Source organism: Triticum urartu, chromosome 3A, assembly GCF_056163025.1.
Source record: "Triticum urartu cultivar PI428250 chromosome 3A, HENAU_Tu73, whole genome shotgun sequence".
Taxonomy (NCBI): Eukaryota; Viridiplantae; Streptophyta; class Magnoliopsida; order Poales; family Poaceae; genus Triticum; species Triticum urartu.
In genome coordinates this window covers 609,542,498-609,557,828 of record NC_141875.1, presented here as the reverse complement: position 1 = coordinate 609,557,828, position 15,331 = coordinate 609,542,498, and the positions used below count along the sequence as shown (strand labels likewise).

At 46.5% G+C, this 15,331-nt stretch overlaps 2 protein-coding genes across 2 annotated transcripts; both read right to left on the bottom strand.

The window, feature by feature from the left end:
* Nucleotides 1-188: 188 nt before the first annotated feature.
* LOC125545382 (protein LIKE COV 2) lies at nucleotides 189-4,516 on the bottom strand. Its single transcript, XM_048709303.2, has 8 exons — nucleotides 4,304-4,516; nucleotides 3,307-3,359; nucleotides 3,117-3,226; nucleotides 1,655-1,822; nucleotides 1,099-1,196; nucleotides 829-955; nucleotides 589-718; nucleotides 189-508 (listed from the first exon to the last, which is right to left on the bottom strand). The coding sequence occupies exons 1-7, from the start codon at nucleotides 4,421-4,423 to the stop codon at nucleotides 615-617; spliced, it is 780 nt and encodes a 259-aa protein (XP_048565260.1). The 5' UTR covers nucleotides 4,424-4,516; the 3' UTR covers nucleotides 189-508; nucleotides 589-614.
* A 7,772-nt stretch (nucleotides 4,517-12,288) lies between these two features.
* LOC125545383 (uncharacterized) lies at nucleotides 12,289-15,100 on the bottom strand. Its single transcript, XM_048709304.1, has 2 exons — nucleotides 14,601-15,100; nucleotides 12,289-13,393 (listed from the first exon to the last, which is right to left on the bottom strand). The coding sequence occupies exons 1-2, from the start codon at nucleotides 14,938-14,940 to the stop codon at nucleotides 12,612-12,614; spliced, it is 1,122 nt and encodes a 373-aa protein (XP_048565261.1). The 5' UTR covers nucleotides 14,941-15,100; the 3' UTR covers nucleotides 12,289-12,611.
* Between the last annotated feature and the right edge of the window lie 231 nt (nucleotides 15,101-15,331).

The following is a 15,331-nucleotide window of genomic DNA, read 5'->3' as shown; positions in this document are numbered from 1 at the left end:
CACGCCAAAAGGAAGAAGCGGCGCTGATGCCCTTTTACTGCTAAGTTCACCACGACACTTATTATGGACCAGAGGGAGTATATCACAGCAGACCATGAAACAAAGAGACAGTGTCGTGGTTTTAGTTCACCACGACACTTATTATGGACCGGAGTAAGTATATCACAGCAGACCATGAAACAAAGAGATGCTCACGAAGAAACCGGTCAGCATGGTATGTATACTATAGTAATAACGAAGTCGACATGGTATTACACGACACTCTTACAAATGAATGTAATCAGGCACACTAGTTGTACACCACCGGTGCATCGAAGTTAACACTTTGGACCAGTCAGCAAACACAGAGAAAAACAACATGTGTCACATAACAGTATTCCAGGGCATCGGTACGATGCTTCCGTCCAGCTTGGTCATCACGTTCCCGTATCCAACCTTGACATTTTACACGTAAGAAATGAACAGCACAAACAGACCAGAACTGGAGTCCCATCCACCCATTCGCGACCTGCTTCATGGGCAAGCCAATATCAGTAAGCATGAAGCAGAATGGTTAGAGCAACTGAGCTCATGGTACTCACTACTCACCCGCTGCTTTGATGACTCACACATCCTCATGTCATTATTCTATTTAGGCGGATGCTCTGGCTCTTCCTTGGGATGGGATCTAGCGATGCAATTACTTGTGGCATGGTCATTCCTCCAGAAACGATAATTTCTGTAGGATCAAATGATTTCAGGGAAGGTTCATTATCAGCTCACAGCTCTAGCCAGCAAGAAACAAAAACAGGGAGAAGCCTGTAAAGTGAAATAGGATAGACATCATACCAATTCCTTCTCGAATGGATAAGTTTGGTCTGATGATCTCTTCAGAGTTCAGCAGGAATATATCACCAATATATAGATGATTTGTCGGCACATAAACACTACACAATTCCTCGTCACCTTTGTCTGTCTATGGCATAACACAAAACAGGAGACCATAAAACAGCTGTAATTGCGCCATATGAAACATATATTGCCCATATAGAATTGGGGGTCTCAATGACACATTGCTTATAACCAAACTATAGCAAGATCCGTGTGAAAAATAAATACCTGAAGGACAACAGTTGATGTTATAAATCCGAATGCGTATTCACCAACACGTGGATGCCGAATTATTGCAACTTCTTTAAATGCTGTCGTATTTTGATCTGTAATTTTTTTGTAATAAGTCATCATGCTTTTTGTGATACTCTTTTAACAAACAGAACAAAGTCAACACAACATAACCCTGCTGTGAAACAGATGCACCAAAAGGACTACAAAAAACTGATCTACTTATATGTAATTAAAGTGACATGGTTAAAATGGGGGTAAAACTTAGAAAAAGGACAGGCCTCTCAGATAGCTCACATGGTTTTTGCAGTAAAAGGCAAAGATGTGTTGTGCTATTTCCTAAGTTTGCAAACTTATGTGTAATTCAAGCCATCTGAGTGGAGTATTAACCACTAGCAAAATGTCTCAAGAGCATTTGTAAGCATAGAACAAACAATCATCCATGCAGATGACAAGATATGTCAACTACTTAATGGCAATAAATTACATTAAAGGCAGTCTGTAAGACATGAGAGATAGATGATCAAGCTTCACATATGATACGAAGAATAACCTGGTGAAATAGCAGTGCTGACTTGCTTTGATGCCGAATATATGTGCTTTACAAATGGCATTTTCTTTATAAACCATTCTCCAACCCAGAAGACAGTTGAACCCAACCACGAAGAAACAAATATTCCAGCCAGAAATATGAATGCCAGAGAAGTCAGAAAACCAAGACCTGCAAAGTGTGGGTGAAAAAAATAAGTACTTGCTACAAACATAAACATTGATTTAATGATAAAGAGAATTACTTGCATTCCATATAAGTACATGTTTAAGTGCTAAAAAGCATTACTGCAGTAGAGGATCTAAGTTAAAATTGGCTATTGTTCAAGAATGCGGACACCAATACCATCAATATTAGCTTATGTAATATCCTACTAAAACATAAAGTTGGATATTATGATTGCTTGCCAAAGGCCCTACAATACTTAGGTGTATGGTTGCATGATGCCCACCAGATATTCCTTTACAATCACACAATATACAACTAGAAGTTCCAATCTCCATAAGAGCATCTCTAGCAGATCCCGTAAAAGGCCGCCAGCCAGGAAAATTCCAGCCGACATGCAGGTTTGGGCATTTTTGTGCCTCGAACAGATCCCGCATATCGGCCCGGCCCGTAAAAAAATATAGGGTAACCTGGAAATTCGGCCCCTCCACCACTATACACGGCACCAGGGGGCTTTTAGGGTTAGCCTCCCGGATCCCCTCTGCTGCAATTCGTCCTCTCCGCTGCGAGCCCTAGCCAACTCTAGCAAGAAATTCCCTCCGCCTCTTCTCTGTTTTTTCCCCTCCACGATGGCCAGCGGCGCTGGTGGAAGCTGTGGCGGCCACGTTGGGTCACCTCCGAGCAAGCACGCATAGCACGACACGGAGGCCGGCGGCTCTGGCCGCACCGTGGAGCCACGGCGGTCAAGGCAGGCACGGGACAGCGACCGGCTCTCCCGGAGCGGCGGGCGGAACGCTTGGGCCGGCTTATGTGCTCGACGAGCACGTCTTGCCGCACATCAAGAGGTCTCGCACCGCCGATGAGGAGCTCGTCGCCGCAGAGAAAGCGGTGGTGGGCGGAGAAGAAGGTGCAGCCAACCGCCTCGCCGCCGCCAAGGAGGAGCACGACCTCGCCCACGCGCTCCACAAGTCGGCTGCCAAGTTCTACCTCGGAGTCGACGAGTGAGGATGCCGTCAAACTAGGGTTAAATTTCTAGCGCGAAGTATGTATTAGTATGTATGCACTATGGTGATGAACATGTTCTAGCGTGAAGTTTTTATTTAAATTTGCAGTACCATAGAAGTATGTTGTGGTATACCGCAAACGGTTTTTGCGAGAGGCCGCTTTGCAGGATCTGCTAGAGATGCTCTAACCACGCAAATAATTATGGAATGGAGGGAGTAGTATTTGTAATTCTAAGATAGTAAGTTCAGAACTGCCATAAACAGCATGATCATCAAAGTACAAGTACAAGAATTACCAAATATGTTGACTCCGAGTTTTGCATATAGTGGGCTGAAAAACCCATCAACAAACTGAACGAACCACCATGTGATGAAGAACGTGAAAGCCACAGGAAAAAGAACCACACTGAAAAAACAAAAACAAAAAAAAGATCAGTAAGCATAGTATTGGTAACAAGTTTAACTTACTTCTGGTGAAGGATGTACCATCCAGTCATAAATTTTCTCGACACCCAACTCTGAAGAACAGCGCAGCATGCCTACACAAAATTTACCAACCATCAGCAAATTAGTAAAATGAAAAAATGACCTGCCTTGTGGATGCAGCTCCTTTTGAGCAAAACATTGAAAAGATCACAACATTAGAGAGCTGTGTCGAGTTCTATACGATCCTAATAAGCGCTACAAATGCATGGATTGCGAATTACTTCGTACTACTTACTCGAATTAAGGGCATAAACAGAAATGCATCAAGCACAAAAATGTTCATCTTATCAAGTTACTGAACTTGAAAATTTTCATTCATAAACATCTTTCCAGCAAAAGTATGCAGTGCAAACCCATATTTGGGTTCTACCTTGGCACCTAAATACAACACCACAGTCCTCAAATCGCTACCGGGTGCATTTCTGCACAAATAGACGACCAACATTTCTCAATTCTGGCTTCCCAGTACGAGCACTGTACCACCAGTTCACAGCTCTTTCAGAAAAGGAACACCAGCACATCCAAATTCATTACCAGTAACTTGGACACTTAAGGAGCTAAGACAAGTTAATCGTATCCAAATAAGAGTGTGTGTTCTAAGCAGCATCTCTCAATTTAACCACCACAAGGTACAAATGGAGAACAAGACCCAGGGCCGAACGGCTTGAGTACTCTAACTATGAAGAAAGCTTCAAGACAAGCTCCAGTCTCCTGAAGAGCGTTATATCCCCAATAATCTCCAGAACTATTGTAGAAAATCCGATCGAACCTAGCTAAACTCGTACTACTCTGGAAGCACAACCGACTGAATTTAGCAACCGCCGCACACGAGAGCGGGCACCAAAAGCGTTCCCGCATACGCGCAGATCCGACCATATGGAAGCACAACCACGCCCAAAACTCCCGAAATACTAGAACACGCAGCGAGCGGCGGACCCTACGGCAGCGGCACAGGCACGCGCGCGCGATTGGGCCACCGGGGTGGATGGATCCAGACCTTGCGGGTGGAGGTGGTGGGCGAGCTGGGGCGCGGCGGCGACTTGGCTGGGTCCTCGGGGTCGACGGCCTCCGCCGCCTGGCTGAGCGGGACCGACGTCGACTCCTTCTCCTCCGCCATGGCGTGCGCCACTCCCTCTCTAGAACCTTCCGGCGGGCGGTGCGGCGGGGGGCGGGGGTGAGGAGGGGGGGTCGGGTGAGGCGTCGCTGACTGCGGCTGCCTTTTCCCCGGCTGGCGGAAAGTAGCAGCAAGCGGTTGGTGGCGGAGTCCGCAACCGAGCGAAGGGAGGCGTCAAGCGGTGGCGTGGCGGAGCCACCAAGTCCAAAGTCCAAGCGAAGACATCCTATGACAGGCTGGGCCCACCTGTCACGGCGCGAGCCAGCTCGCGCGGCTGCCGCCACGCGGCGGCCCGTGGCGCGTCGGCTCGGCGGCATGGCGGTAGCGACAAGCCGTGACAGCGTCAGTGAGGCAAAGCCCGAGCGGCCGAGTGCGTCGTCGAACGCTTTGTGGGGTTGGGTTCTGTTTGGGTAAAGCTGGGAGAAAATTCCTTATTTGGTCTTTTTTAAAAATTTGCTTCCCTATTTGAATTAAAATAAAATTTCTTCCCTATTTGACACTTAAAGTAAATTGTGTTCCTTATACGACACTTTCGTCCATTTTAGACACTAACAGTGTCAAGTGTGAGGTGAAAATATCATTTTGCCCATAGTGCATTGTGTAAAAAAATAATGAGTTCACTCATGTTTTAGGGATGTTCAATGGATGTTGTGCATGCATACGTATGCTTCAATATTTTGTTCCTTAGATAAACTAATATGTGTGTGTACGTACAAAACATCTGTAAAACTTTAGCTTGTATATCTATGATCAGGATAGTAACTTTTTTGAGAATAAGTACAATGTCATATACCATATTTTGATTACTTTATCACGTGCGAGTGCACCTGTGGAGTGGACGGCCCACGGCGCCGAGGCAGGTTCCTTGAGCGTCCATGCAGACATGGCTCCACGTGCACGGCACCGGCATCACATGCGATCCATGGCAGTCACAATTAAAGATGGGCTAGGGGTAGTCATATAGCACAGTGACGTCCGAGCTCGCGAGTGAGGCCATGGACATACCACAATGTTGACATATACAACCTCGACAGCTTCGAGGCTGAACGCACGTTCCAAAGTACTCCCTCCATAAAATAATATAAGAGCGTTTAGATCACTAAAATAATGATTTAAACGCTCTTATATTAGTTTACAGAGGAAGTATTACACATACTACTAATTCTTCTAACTAACTGGTCTTAGGAGTACTAGTACGATGCGTATAATAAATCCTGAAAATAAATATTGTAGTAGTACATAACGCATACTGGCAGCCATACAGCACGCACTAGACAGGCAAGCGAGGACGACAAGAACGCATGCTGCTAGCCACGAGCAACGGTACAGCACGCAGACGGCCCGGTAGCTGGGAGCGACGGCAGCCAACCAAGCGGCCGGAGAACAGATGCTCGCCCGGACTGAGAGGCAGGCATAAAGCCGTGCGATTCTATCAAGAAACAATCGATCTAATCGATCCAGTTGAAGCTAGCCAAGGCATTCACCTGTACGCACGTGTACCACTATTAGAAAATTTGTCAAGCGCGTACAAGAATCAATCAAGCTATCCGTGTGCTTGTTTGTGGCTGGCTTTGCACTTAGGGGCAAAACGGTCTTTTCACCTCACATTTAACACAGTTAGTTTTTAAAATGAACGGAAATGTCATATAAAAAACAAAATTTAATTTAGATGTCAAATAAAGAAACAAATTTTAAAAAAGGGTCAAATAAAGAATTCTCTCTAAAGCTGGTGCGCAATGCTGGACGGGCTGGAGTTGAGCTGGCCCGAGCGTGACGCGACGGAGGAGGAAGGGACGGACGTCGGCTTCATCGGGTCCGACCGGACGGAGGCTGGCCGGAGACCCGTCCGAGTCTGTTCGACGGTCGCTCTCCATGCGCCCCACTGCGGCCACCACATCCGTTATGAGGGGGTTGGGAGGTGGGCTGGGCAGGTCAGCTACTCCTCCCCGGCCTGTTAATCGCAGATTTTCAAAGTTTTTTTTGTGGGCAGCAGATTTTTTAGATTAAACGGGTGATTTGTGATCAAATAGGCGCAACTTTTCTAGAGTGCTTGTGGTTCGACCATTAGCTACGAAGCTGTTAACTAGTGCTCGTACCGTCGTACGACCTTTTGCTTTTGGGAGAGTTGCACAAAGAAAATCAAGAAAAAGGAAAGAAATCCTTTCAAAAAAAAGGACGGGAAGATACAGCCCAACGATATGCATAGACTTGATAGTGGATCTATCCATCGGATCTCGTGGGCCGCTGAACATATCCCGTAAGAGTAATATGGTCCGACACTAGGAGAACCTCCCAATTCTTTTTTTTTTTTGCGGTGAGAACCTCCCAATTCTTTCTTATGTGCGAAATAATTGAGCCCAATTCTGGCCCATAAAAGTCTATCTAGTAATGTTGCATTAGTTTTTTTTTCTTTTCTTCTTTACGCTACAAATAATTGTCGGCACATTTGATGGTCAAATCTTATTTGGCGCCCGTAGCGCCGGATACAGTTATTTTGACAATCGGGCGCATACCCCCTGCCTTCCTTCGCTACAAACGGGCCCGGCCCATCTGCCCCTTTGGTTATATGTTTATAAGGCAAAAAGGGGCGCTGGAGGAGAATAGAACCTGGGACCTTCAACATCGATGAATGATGCAATTACCACTGCGCTAGCTCACCCACTGTGATCTTTCACATCCTTTTCCTTCCTTTCTTCTGCCATCTTTCCTTTTTCCCTTTTTCCAAAGTTTGCTTTTCAAATTCAAGAATTTTTCTTTTTCTTCATGTTTTTTTTCTGCAAAATAGATGAACATTTTTTGTTCAAATTCAATGACCTTTTTCCATTTTTGATGAACTTTTTTCGAATTTGATGAACTCTTTTCAAATCCGATGAACTTTTTTTAGAATTTGATGAACTTTTTTCAAATTTGATGAACTTTTTTCAAATTCGATGAACTTTTTTTAAAATTTGATGAACTTTTTTACAAATTTGATGAACCTTTTTCAACTTTGATGAACCATTTTCAAATTCGACGATTTTTTTTGAATTCGATGAAACCTTTTTCAGATTCGATAAACCTTTTTAAAATTCCATGAACAATTTTTCAAATTCGATGAACTTTTTTTTGAAAAGCGATGAATTTTTTTAAAATTTGATGAACTTTTTTCAGTTTCGATGAACCTTTTTCAACTTCAATGAACCATTTTCAAATTTGATGAACAGTTTTCAAATTCAATGTTTTTTTTGAATTTGATGAAACCTTTTTCAGATTCGATAAACCTTTTTTAAAACTCCATGAACAATCTTTCAAATTCGATGAACTTTTTTCCACTATCGATGAACTTTTTTTCAAAAGCGATTAACTTTTTTCAAATCTGATTGAACTTTTTTTCAATTTTGGTGAACTTTTTTTCAATTTTGGTGAACCTTTTTGAATTTGATGAACTTTTTTCAAAATCGATGAACTTTTTTCAAATTTGATGATTTTTTAAATTCGGTGAACTTTTTTCAAAATCGATGAACTATTTTCTAAAAATTGTAGTACATACTGTAGTAAACCGGTTGGTTTTTTCTAAGAAAATCAGTACCTAATGTAGCAGGTTTTGGCGAGAAAAAAAATGATCAAGCTGAGGCCAGCGATCGAGCAGGAGCCAACGAAGGGAAGTGAAGAGGAGCGATGGTTTAATGGGCCGGCCCAGAAGGAGGCGCGCGCGCGCGCCACGATCGATCGCTTGCTGGCGCTGAAGGCGCTGACGAGGAGGACTCAATTTGATGCGTCAATTCCAAACAAAGGAAAAAATGAGAGGTCCTTCAATGAGGGGTGCATTTGATGGCGGCAAAAAAAAGGTAAATCTACTGTCAAAACAGAGTGAACCAGGCGTAGCATCTCCTCCTAGGTGGCAGAATGGTGGATGCTAGATTTCACCCTTCAAGTTTTGAAGGGCCATTCTTATATTTTTGCATATGCGGTTTTTTTTGAAACAAAGCAAAAGATTTGTCATATTCATTAATTAAGTAGAGGAGTTTGTTATGCACGGCAAAAATCTAAATGAATTACTCTCGCAACATTACATTACTCAAATGCTTAGCCCCCGCAATGGCTTAAAGAGAAACTTCATCTTTGATACCCTGCATAATGATAGCCATCGGCGCCGCCTTGTTCCTAAATACGTGTGCATTCTTTCCAAATCCCTCGTCCAACAATAAGCAGCAAAGTACACAGTGCTTTCGTAGGTTAAACAATGCTAGTGAGGAACCCATCCCACCAAGATTTGACTATTTCAAACCGATGCCAAATAAATGTTGACATATGGAGATCAAGCCAGGAGAACACCTCATTCCAAAACAGATAGAGTACCAACATTTGAAGAGAACGTGAACCGTGGATTATTCCATTTGGTTGCAGAGTAGGCATGGGTCGCAATTTGGCCATCCTTGACATTGTAGTCTATCCGCCGTCCAAATGTTGTTTTAAGTGACTAGCCAAGCGGAGAATTTGCACTTTGGAGGGATGAGGGGCGAGCCTTCCAAACCGTGGCTTGTAAGATTGATTAGATGAGCCGGTAAATTTGGCCATGTAGGCACCACTAAGAGCAGTACTATCCATCCTTGGTGAGCTTCCACGTGATGGTATCCATGCCACTCAGTTGGATGATAAAGTTCGCAAGCTTCTCCTAGAGAGTTGTGGATTGTTGGATGTGCTCAAGCATGAGTCCTCTTTGGGTGTCAATCTGAGCTATCCAATGTCCATCCCTCAAATCGATAGCAGGAGATCCTCCTTTTTTACGGGATATTGTGAATTTTAAGTGCAATGTCTTTGGTTCTGAGACCCTCAAGCCAAGAGGACTCCCAAAATTTTGCCTTAGTTCCATCACCGACGATCACCTCAATGGTTGTCGTAAAGAGGTCACGATCCTCATCAATGCATAGCATCCCCAAACCACACTACGTTCTAGGTGGATCATCCCAGTCGAGCCAAAGCCATCACAGAGGAAGAGTATTGGCAAACTGGAAAACTTCCCAAGATTCAAAATGCTGAGGCCTCCATATTCTTTTGGTTTGCAGACTTGCTAACAATTGACTATGCACTTGCATGTGTGGGCTTTTAAGTACAAGTGCTATAGTTGGCTTCGAGCCCTAGAGGTGTGCCAAAAGATTGTATTTTGACGTGAGCTTTCGTGTATAGTGGCATAGATATATACATGTATTTATCTTCAACAATTTTGCTAAGTCTCAGTCGACTGAGACTTCATTATGTCTCAGTCGACTGAGAATTCATTATATCTCAGTCGATGCTATAGTCCTTTGATTTTGCATGAAGATTCGTACAAAAATATTCTTTTTAGTTTTTCTTTTTTTATGCAATATCACTTGACTGGGACTTGGTTAAGTCTCAGTCGACCGATACCTAGCCACACCCTATCTTCAAACACGAAAGCCCCCATCAGATCTCACTTCCCTTTCTTGTTTAATCTTGCAGCTGATTGCCTGACTAAAATGGTGCTTACAGCTCAAAAAATGGTCTTATTAAAGGGTTAGCTGCTGATCTTATTGAGGATGGGGTTGGCATCCTGCAATACGCAGATGACACGGTGCTCTGATTTGAACATGATGTTGACAAAGCTGTAAATATCAAACTCTTACTATATCTCTTCGAACTTATGTCTGGGCTTAAGATCAACTTTGAGAAGAGTGAGATATTTAGTATCGGGGGGATAATGATACTGATTTGGTTTATGCTAACATGTTTGAATGCCAAGTGGGCACACTTCCTATGAAATATCTGGAAGTTCCTGTTACTTACTCTACTCTCAAGAATGTGGATCTAGATTTTCTTGATGGTAAAATGATCAAAAAGCTTGATGCTTGGGTAGCTTATGCGGCATCTTCTGGAGCCAGGCTGACTATGTTAGGGTCCAGCTTGGATGGGATTCCTTCTTTCCTTATGTCAATGTTCCTCTTCAATAAAACTTTTATTGAGAAGTTGGATAAACATCACAGACGTTTCTTTTGGAGGAGAAAGAATAAGAAACATGGGTACCACATGGTTCAGTGGATGAGAGTATGTCGATCTAAAAAAATTGAGGGGCTAAGGATTAAAGATCTTCATAAACAAAATATTGCCCTGCTCGTTAAATGGTGGTGGAAATTAGAAACGAGTGATGGGTTATGGCAGCGTATAGTAAGAACTAGATATTTCAGGAATAAAACAGTGGCTAACATTCGGAGTCGCTTCTCGGACTCCCCCTGCTGGAAAGCTATTATGAAGGTCAAGGAATCATATATGGTTGGTAGAAAAATTAAAATTGAAAGTGGAAACATAACTAGGGCCTGGTATGACCCTTGGGTTGAGAATATTGCATTGAAAGATCGTTTTTCCGATTTATTTAGTATATGCCAGAAACAGGAATGCACTGTTGCATCCTGGGCTGCAAGCAATTATGAGCTTGGCTTCAGACGTAGATTGGTTGGGGGTTGGGCGAGCAGTGGGCTTGGATGGTCATGGAAGCTAAAAAACTGTCGTTGAACGACTCCCTAGATAAGATTTCATGGGCCCTTGGTAGTAAAGGGAAATTTACTATTAAATCCTTATATGAATGGTTGGAAAGGAGCCTATCAGGTCCAAACTATAAGATGGCGTGGAAAGCACCCATTCCGCTGAAGATTAAGATTTTCCTTTGACAGCTGTTTCAGAATGCAGTTCTTACTCGTGATAACATGCGTATTAGGAATTGGCCTGGAAATCCCACGTGTTCCTTCTGTACTAATGTTGAAACGGCGAATCATTTGTTCTTTACCTGCTCGCTTGCTGGTTCAGTGTGGGGGGTGCTGGGCATGACGGCCGGGACATCCTGCTGTCCTCGTTCTCTTTGGCAAAGCTTTGCTTGGCTCTATAAGTTTTTTCCGGATGGGAAGCATCTTTATATGATGATCATTGCTGCAATATGTTGGGGGATTTGGACTCTCCGCAATAAAGTTACATTTGATAAACATGTTGTTTGTTCTCCTCTGGAGGCTGTTTTCACTGCCTGCTCGTTTATGTTGTATTGGGCAGGTTTGCTGAAGGAAAGAAGAAAGGGTGAAGCTCCAGGCTGGAGTGAAGAGGTTGGCTCACGCGGTTGCTGCGCTGGCGGACAGATCTTTCCCTCGAAGTAGACCTCTCTTGAGAGACAGAGATGGAATCCAGATTGGTTAGGTGTGATCAGCGCTTGGTCCTTTTACTCTCCGTTTTCCATTGGGGTTTGATGCCCGCTGGAATTATGTCTCATGGTAGCGGTTCGCATAGTCGCAGAAGTTTGCTAGCGGTTTCATCCTGGTACTTCTTATTTTGTTGGGCAGTGGCTTGTGAGTGTCATCAGATTTTCGCCCCATGGCGGATGGTCCGTTCCAAGATCATCCTGCGGTGGGTTTCCTGATGATGCGCCAACTTGCTCCCCCCTTTTCAGTCTCATTATTGCTCAAGGTTTTATCTTCATCTGTTAGTTGTAGTTGCTCGGTACTAAGAACTTGGATACAGACTGATGTATTTCCGTTGTTTGCGAAATTAATGGAAAAGGGTTGTGAGCCCGGTTGAAAAAAAAGTAAACATTACGGAAGAGGTCAGTGGAAGAAAAATAATGACGTCACGCACAAATGCAAAAAAGTCGGCATCAAGGCCGAGCATGGCACCATCTCTTTCCATCGGCCGGCCGTGGAATGGATCGCGTCTGTGTAGCAGTACGATCTCTTCTTGTTCGAACATTGTACGGAATTCAGTGTTTTCTTCAATAAAAAATCGATCGGAGTAGCTAATCCATGCCATGCTCTGTACGAGGCCACACTACAAATCCAGGCAGCAACATCATTTTTCCCCAAACGGCACGATTAAAACTTCCCAAAAGACACCGATTAAACCTCCACTGAAGTATCCAAACCTCCATTTCTTCGCTTAATTTGCAGTAATAACCGGAACAGAAAGTAGTAAAAACGGGTCGACCCCACCCAAACTAATCAAGGAACGAACAAAATGAGCACGCCCACAGCTGTCAATCAACACACGCCCCTCGGTGAACGAGTGACGCCATCATTCTCGATCCTCCGCTTGTTTTTTTCTCGATCTTCCTCTGCTTGCTGCCGCTGCTGATGCTGCGCCCGTCCCCGTCGCCGTCCGTACACAACTTGTTATTCTTTCTTCCAGAGACGGCGCAGAATCTTCGTCCAAGAAGGGTGCGCTATTGGGTGTGCGGCGGGTGGTACGGCTGCTGGCTCGAGTCGGACCAGGAGGCCGCCGCCGTCGTGCCAGGGTACGGCGCCAGCGCGCTCTCCCAGCTCCACTCCGCCGCCGCGTCGCCCTGCTGCTGCTGGTGCTGCTGCGAGTCGTGCGGCGACGAGTAGTAGTGGCCCGGCGCGGAGGACGCGGAGGAGGAGGACGGCACGGTGGCCACGGAGACGGAGGAGGACGGGAACGAGTAGTAGGAGCCCAGGAAGCCGCTCATGGTGCCGCCGTCGCCGCCGCCGCCATACGAGCTGCTCATGGCGCCGCCCCCGCCCCCGCCCCCGCCGTAGAACGAGAGAAGGTTGCCTTGGTTGGCGGCGGCGGCGCCTCTGCCCTGCAGGAGCATCTGGTAGCGCAGGTAGTCGGAGGCCTGGGTGGAGCCGGCGTACATGGCGGGCGTCGAGGCCGACGGCGCGGCGATCGGCGCCCGGGCCGGCGCGGCGGCGGGGGCGACGGTGGCCGGGTGCAGGCGCGCGTCCTCGGGGAAGTTGAGCTTGGCGCGGCTGCCGCGGAAGCGCAGCGCGGCGTCGTCGTAGGCGCGCGCCGCGGCCTCGGCCGTCTCGAAGGTGCCGAGCCAGACGCGCGCCGCCTTGTGCGGGTCCCGGATCTCCGCCGCCCACTTGCCCCACGGCCGCTGCCGCACCCCGCGGTACCGCCGGCGCGGCGCCTCCGCCACGTTCGACGACGCCGGGGAGCGGGAGCGGTGTTCCTCCATGGTGTCCGAGCTCTGATCCGACCCTGCGCACGCACGCGGAAGCATATTTATACAGGCCGCCGATGTCACGGGGACGAGGCGCGAAGCAAATTGAAAAGCGGAAAGAATGCAAAGCGCAAGCGTGTTCCAAGTTGTGCACTTGCGCATGCAGTGTAGTGTATGTGCATGCACCCGAACGCGATTTGCAAGGTGTTAATAAAGCGCGTCCGTCCCGATCGCCGAGGGGTTAATTTTAGGAATGTGAACTGGAAGGCAGTAGAGAAAAAGATATCCATGCTCCAGCAAAGCGATAAGCACCAGCTCAGAACTCGAACCGCTTTTCGTCGCAAAAGAAGAAGAAAATGAAGAAATGTCCTGCCTTTTCTGGAAAGAAATGAAGCCTCTCGACTGTATTCTCGTTGGTACATGGGCGTCACGCAAGCTCATCGATGACATATTGGCATGTACACGAACACGATACGAAGATGCACTGTATTTTGTACGTACGATGAAATGCTACCTCAAGACTTAGCTGTATCTTTGTTTCGTTGCAGAGGTGCAGTGGATTACAAGACTAGGTTCAATGGCGTACAACTGTGCAGATAGGGTTTGTTCCAATTTCCTTATGTCAGCCTCGATTCCGTCCAACGTTTCGACTTTGAGCTACGCGCCGTTCGTCCGTACGACCAGTTTGTTACGCTCGCGCACAACGCTTGCATGTTCCGCACGCATTTTCCTCTATTATTTCCAAGAAATAACTCTTTTCGTGACACATTTTGTGCCTAGGGCTCTGCACTGACCAAAACTGGCAGTACACGTGTTCACCGATTCTTTATGACCTGATCAGAGCTAGAAACGTAAAGGCTCCAACTTCATCGATTGTCTTCTTGGTTAAGTTAAGTCAAGCCGAATATTAGTTTTTTACCTCTAAAATATTCTTGTAAAGTAGTATATTACGACAACTTGTTGTTTTGCACCCATGGATATAGACATTTCCTTTATTTTACAAGCTTACTAGTAATAAACCTCTGAATGCATCGCATATAGGACACTCTAAAAAGGAGATTTTGCCCATGCCTGACACGTTTCGAGCTGGAGTAGCATGCAAGAATGCGATCGGGGAAAAGCAGAGCGTGCGAAGCTCGGTGGAGCAATATCAAATCCGAGGCGAAAGCAGAGCATGCAAACTCAGAAACTCTTCCCGGCCAAGCTAGCCTAGCAATAGCATGCGTGTGTTGACTGTTTGTTTACCTGCGAACTCTGAAGACGGGAAGCTCCCCAGCTCGTGGACGTAGCCGCCGCCGCCGCCAGCGCCGGCGTGCATTGCCTGCTGCTCCTCCCAGCCCCACCCCTCCGGCCCGGCGCCGGAGCCGGACGGCGCCCACGGGTCGTCCTCCGCCACGACCCGCGACAGCGCCGACACCATCGTCGACATCTCCTGCGCCTGGTAGTAGCCCGACATGAGGTCCACCGGGCTCGCCATTGTCGTCATTCCCGACGCCGCCGCTCCGGCGCTGCCCTCGCCCTTCACCGTCCGGCCGCCGCTGCCGTGCGGTCCGCGTTGGTCCGCCAGCTCGAAGTCGAAGCACATCAAAGTCGCCCGCTGCCCGCCCAGCGCAGAAAAACAGCGCCTCCCTCCGAACCTTTCTATTCAAATGGCAGAGCAGAGCAGAGTCGTCGTGAGGTTGGGAGCTACTACGATCTCTCTCTCTCTCTCTCTCGTTTAATTTCGTTCAACGGTTCGAACATTTCTGGGAGACGACCTTCGCATATATAGCACACCAGCCGAGCGGTTCGTACTTAGTACGTGCCCGTGCCCACTAATAATCAGCAAGAAAGAAAGAAAGGGAGAAAAAACGTGGGGAAATAGCCGTCACGAGATGTTCGTTTCAAACGGAGAGAGGCCAGTTCAGCTGTAGCCTCCTCCTCCTCCTCTGCTCTCGTTTATTTTTCTGAAGAAAAGCTTCAGCTTCCTCCCGCCT

Bases quoted from the DNA above. Each gene is read 5' to 3' on its own strand.
- LOC125545383 (XM_048709304.1), bottom strand. From the start codon at position 14,940: ATGTGCTTCGACTTCGAGCTGGCGGACCAACGCGGACCGCACGGCAGC. The intron at 13,394-14,600 runs GTAAACAAACAG...GTGCGTGCGCAG, and splicing joins CCCGTCTTCAGAGTTCGCAG to GGTCGGATCAGAGCTCGGAC.
- LOC125545382 (XM_048709303.2), bottom strand. From the start codon at position 4,423: ATGGCGGAGGAGAAGGAGTCGACGTCGGTCCCGCTCAGCCAGGCGGCG. The intron at 3,227-3,306 runs GTACATCCTTCA...TTGTTTTTTCAG, and splicing joins AGAAAATTTATGACTGGATG to TGTGGTTCTTTTTCCTGTGG. The intron at 956-1,098 runs GTATTTATTTTT...GTTATGCCATAG, and splicing joins CATCAACTGTTGTCCTTCAG to ACAGACAAAGGTGACGAGGA.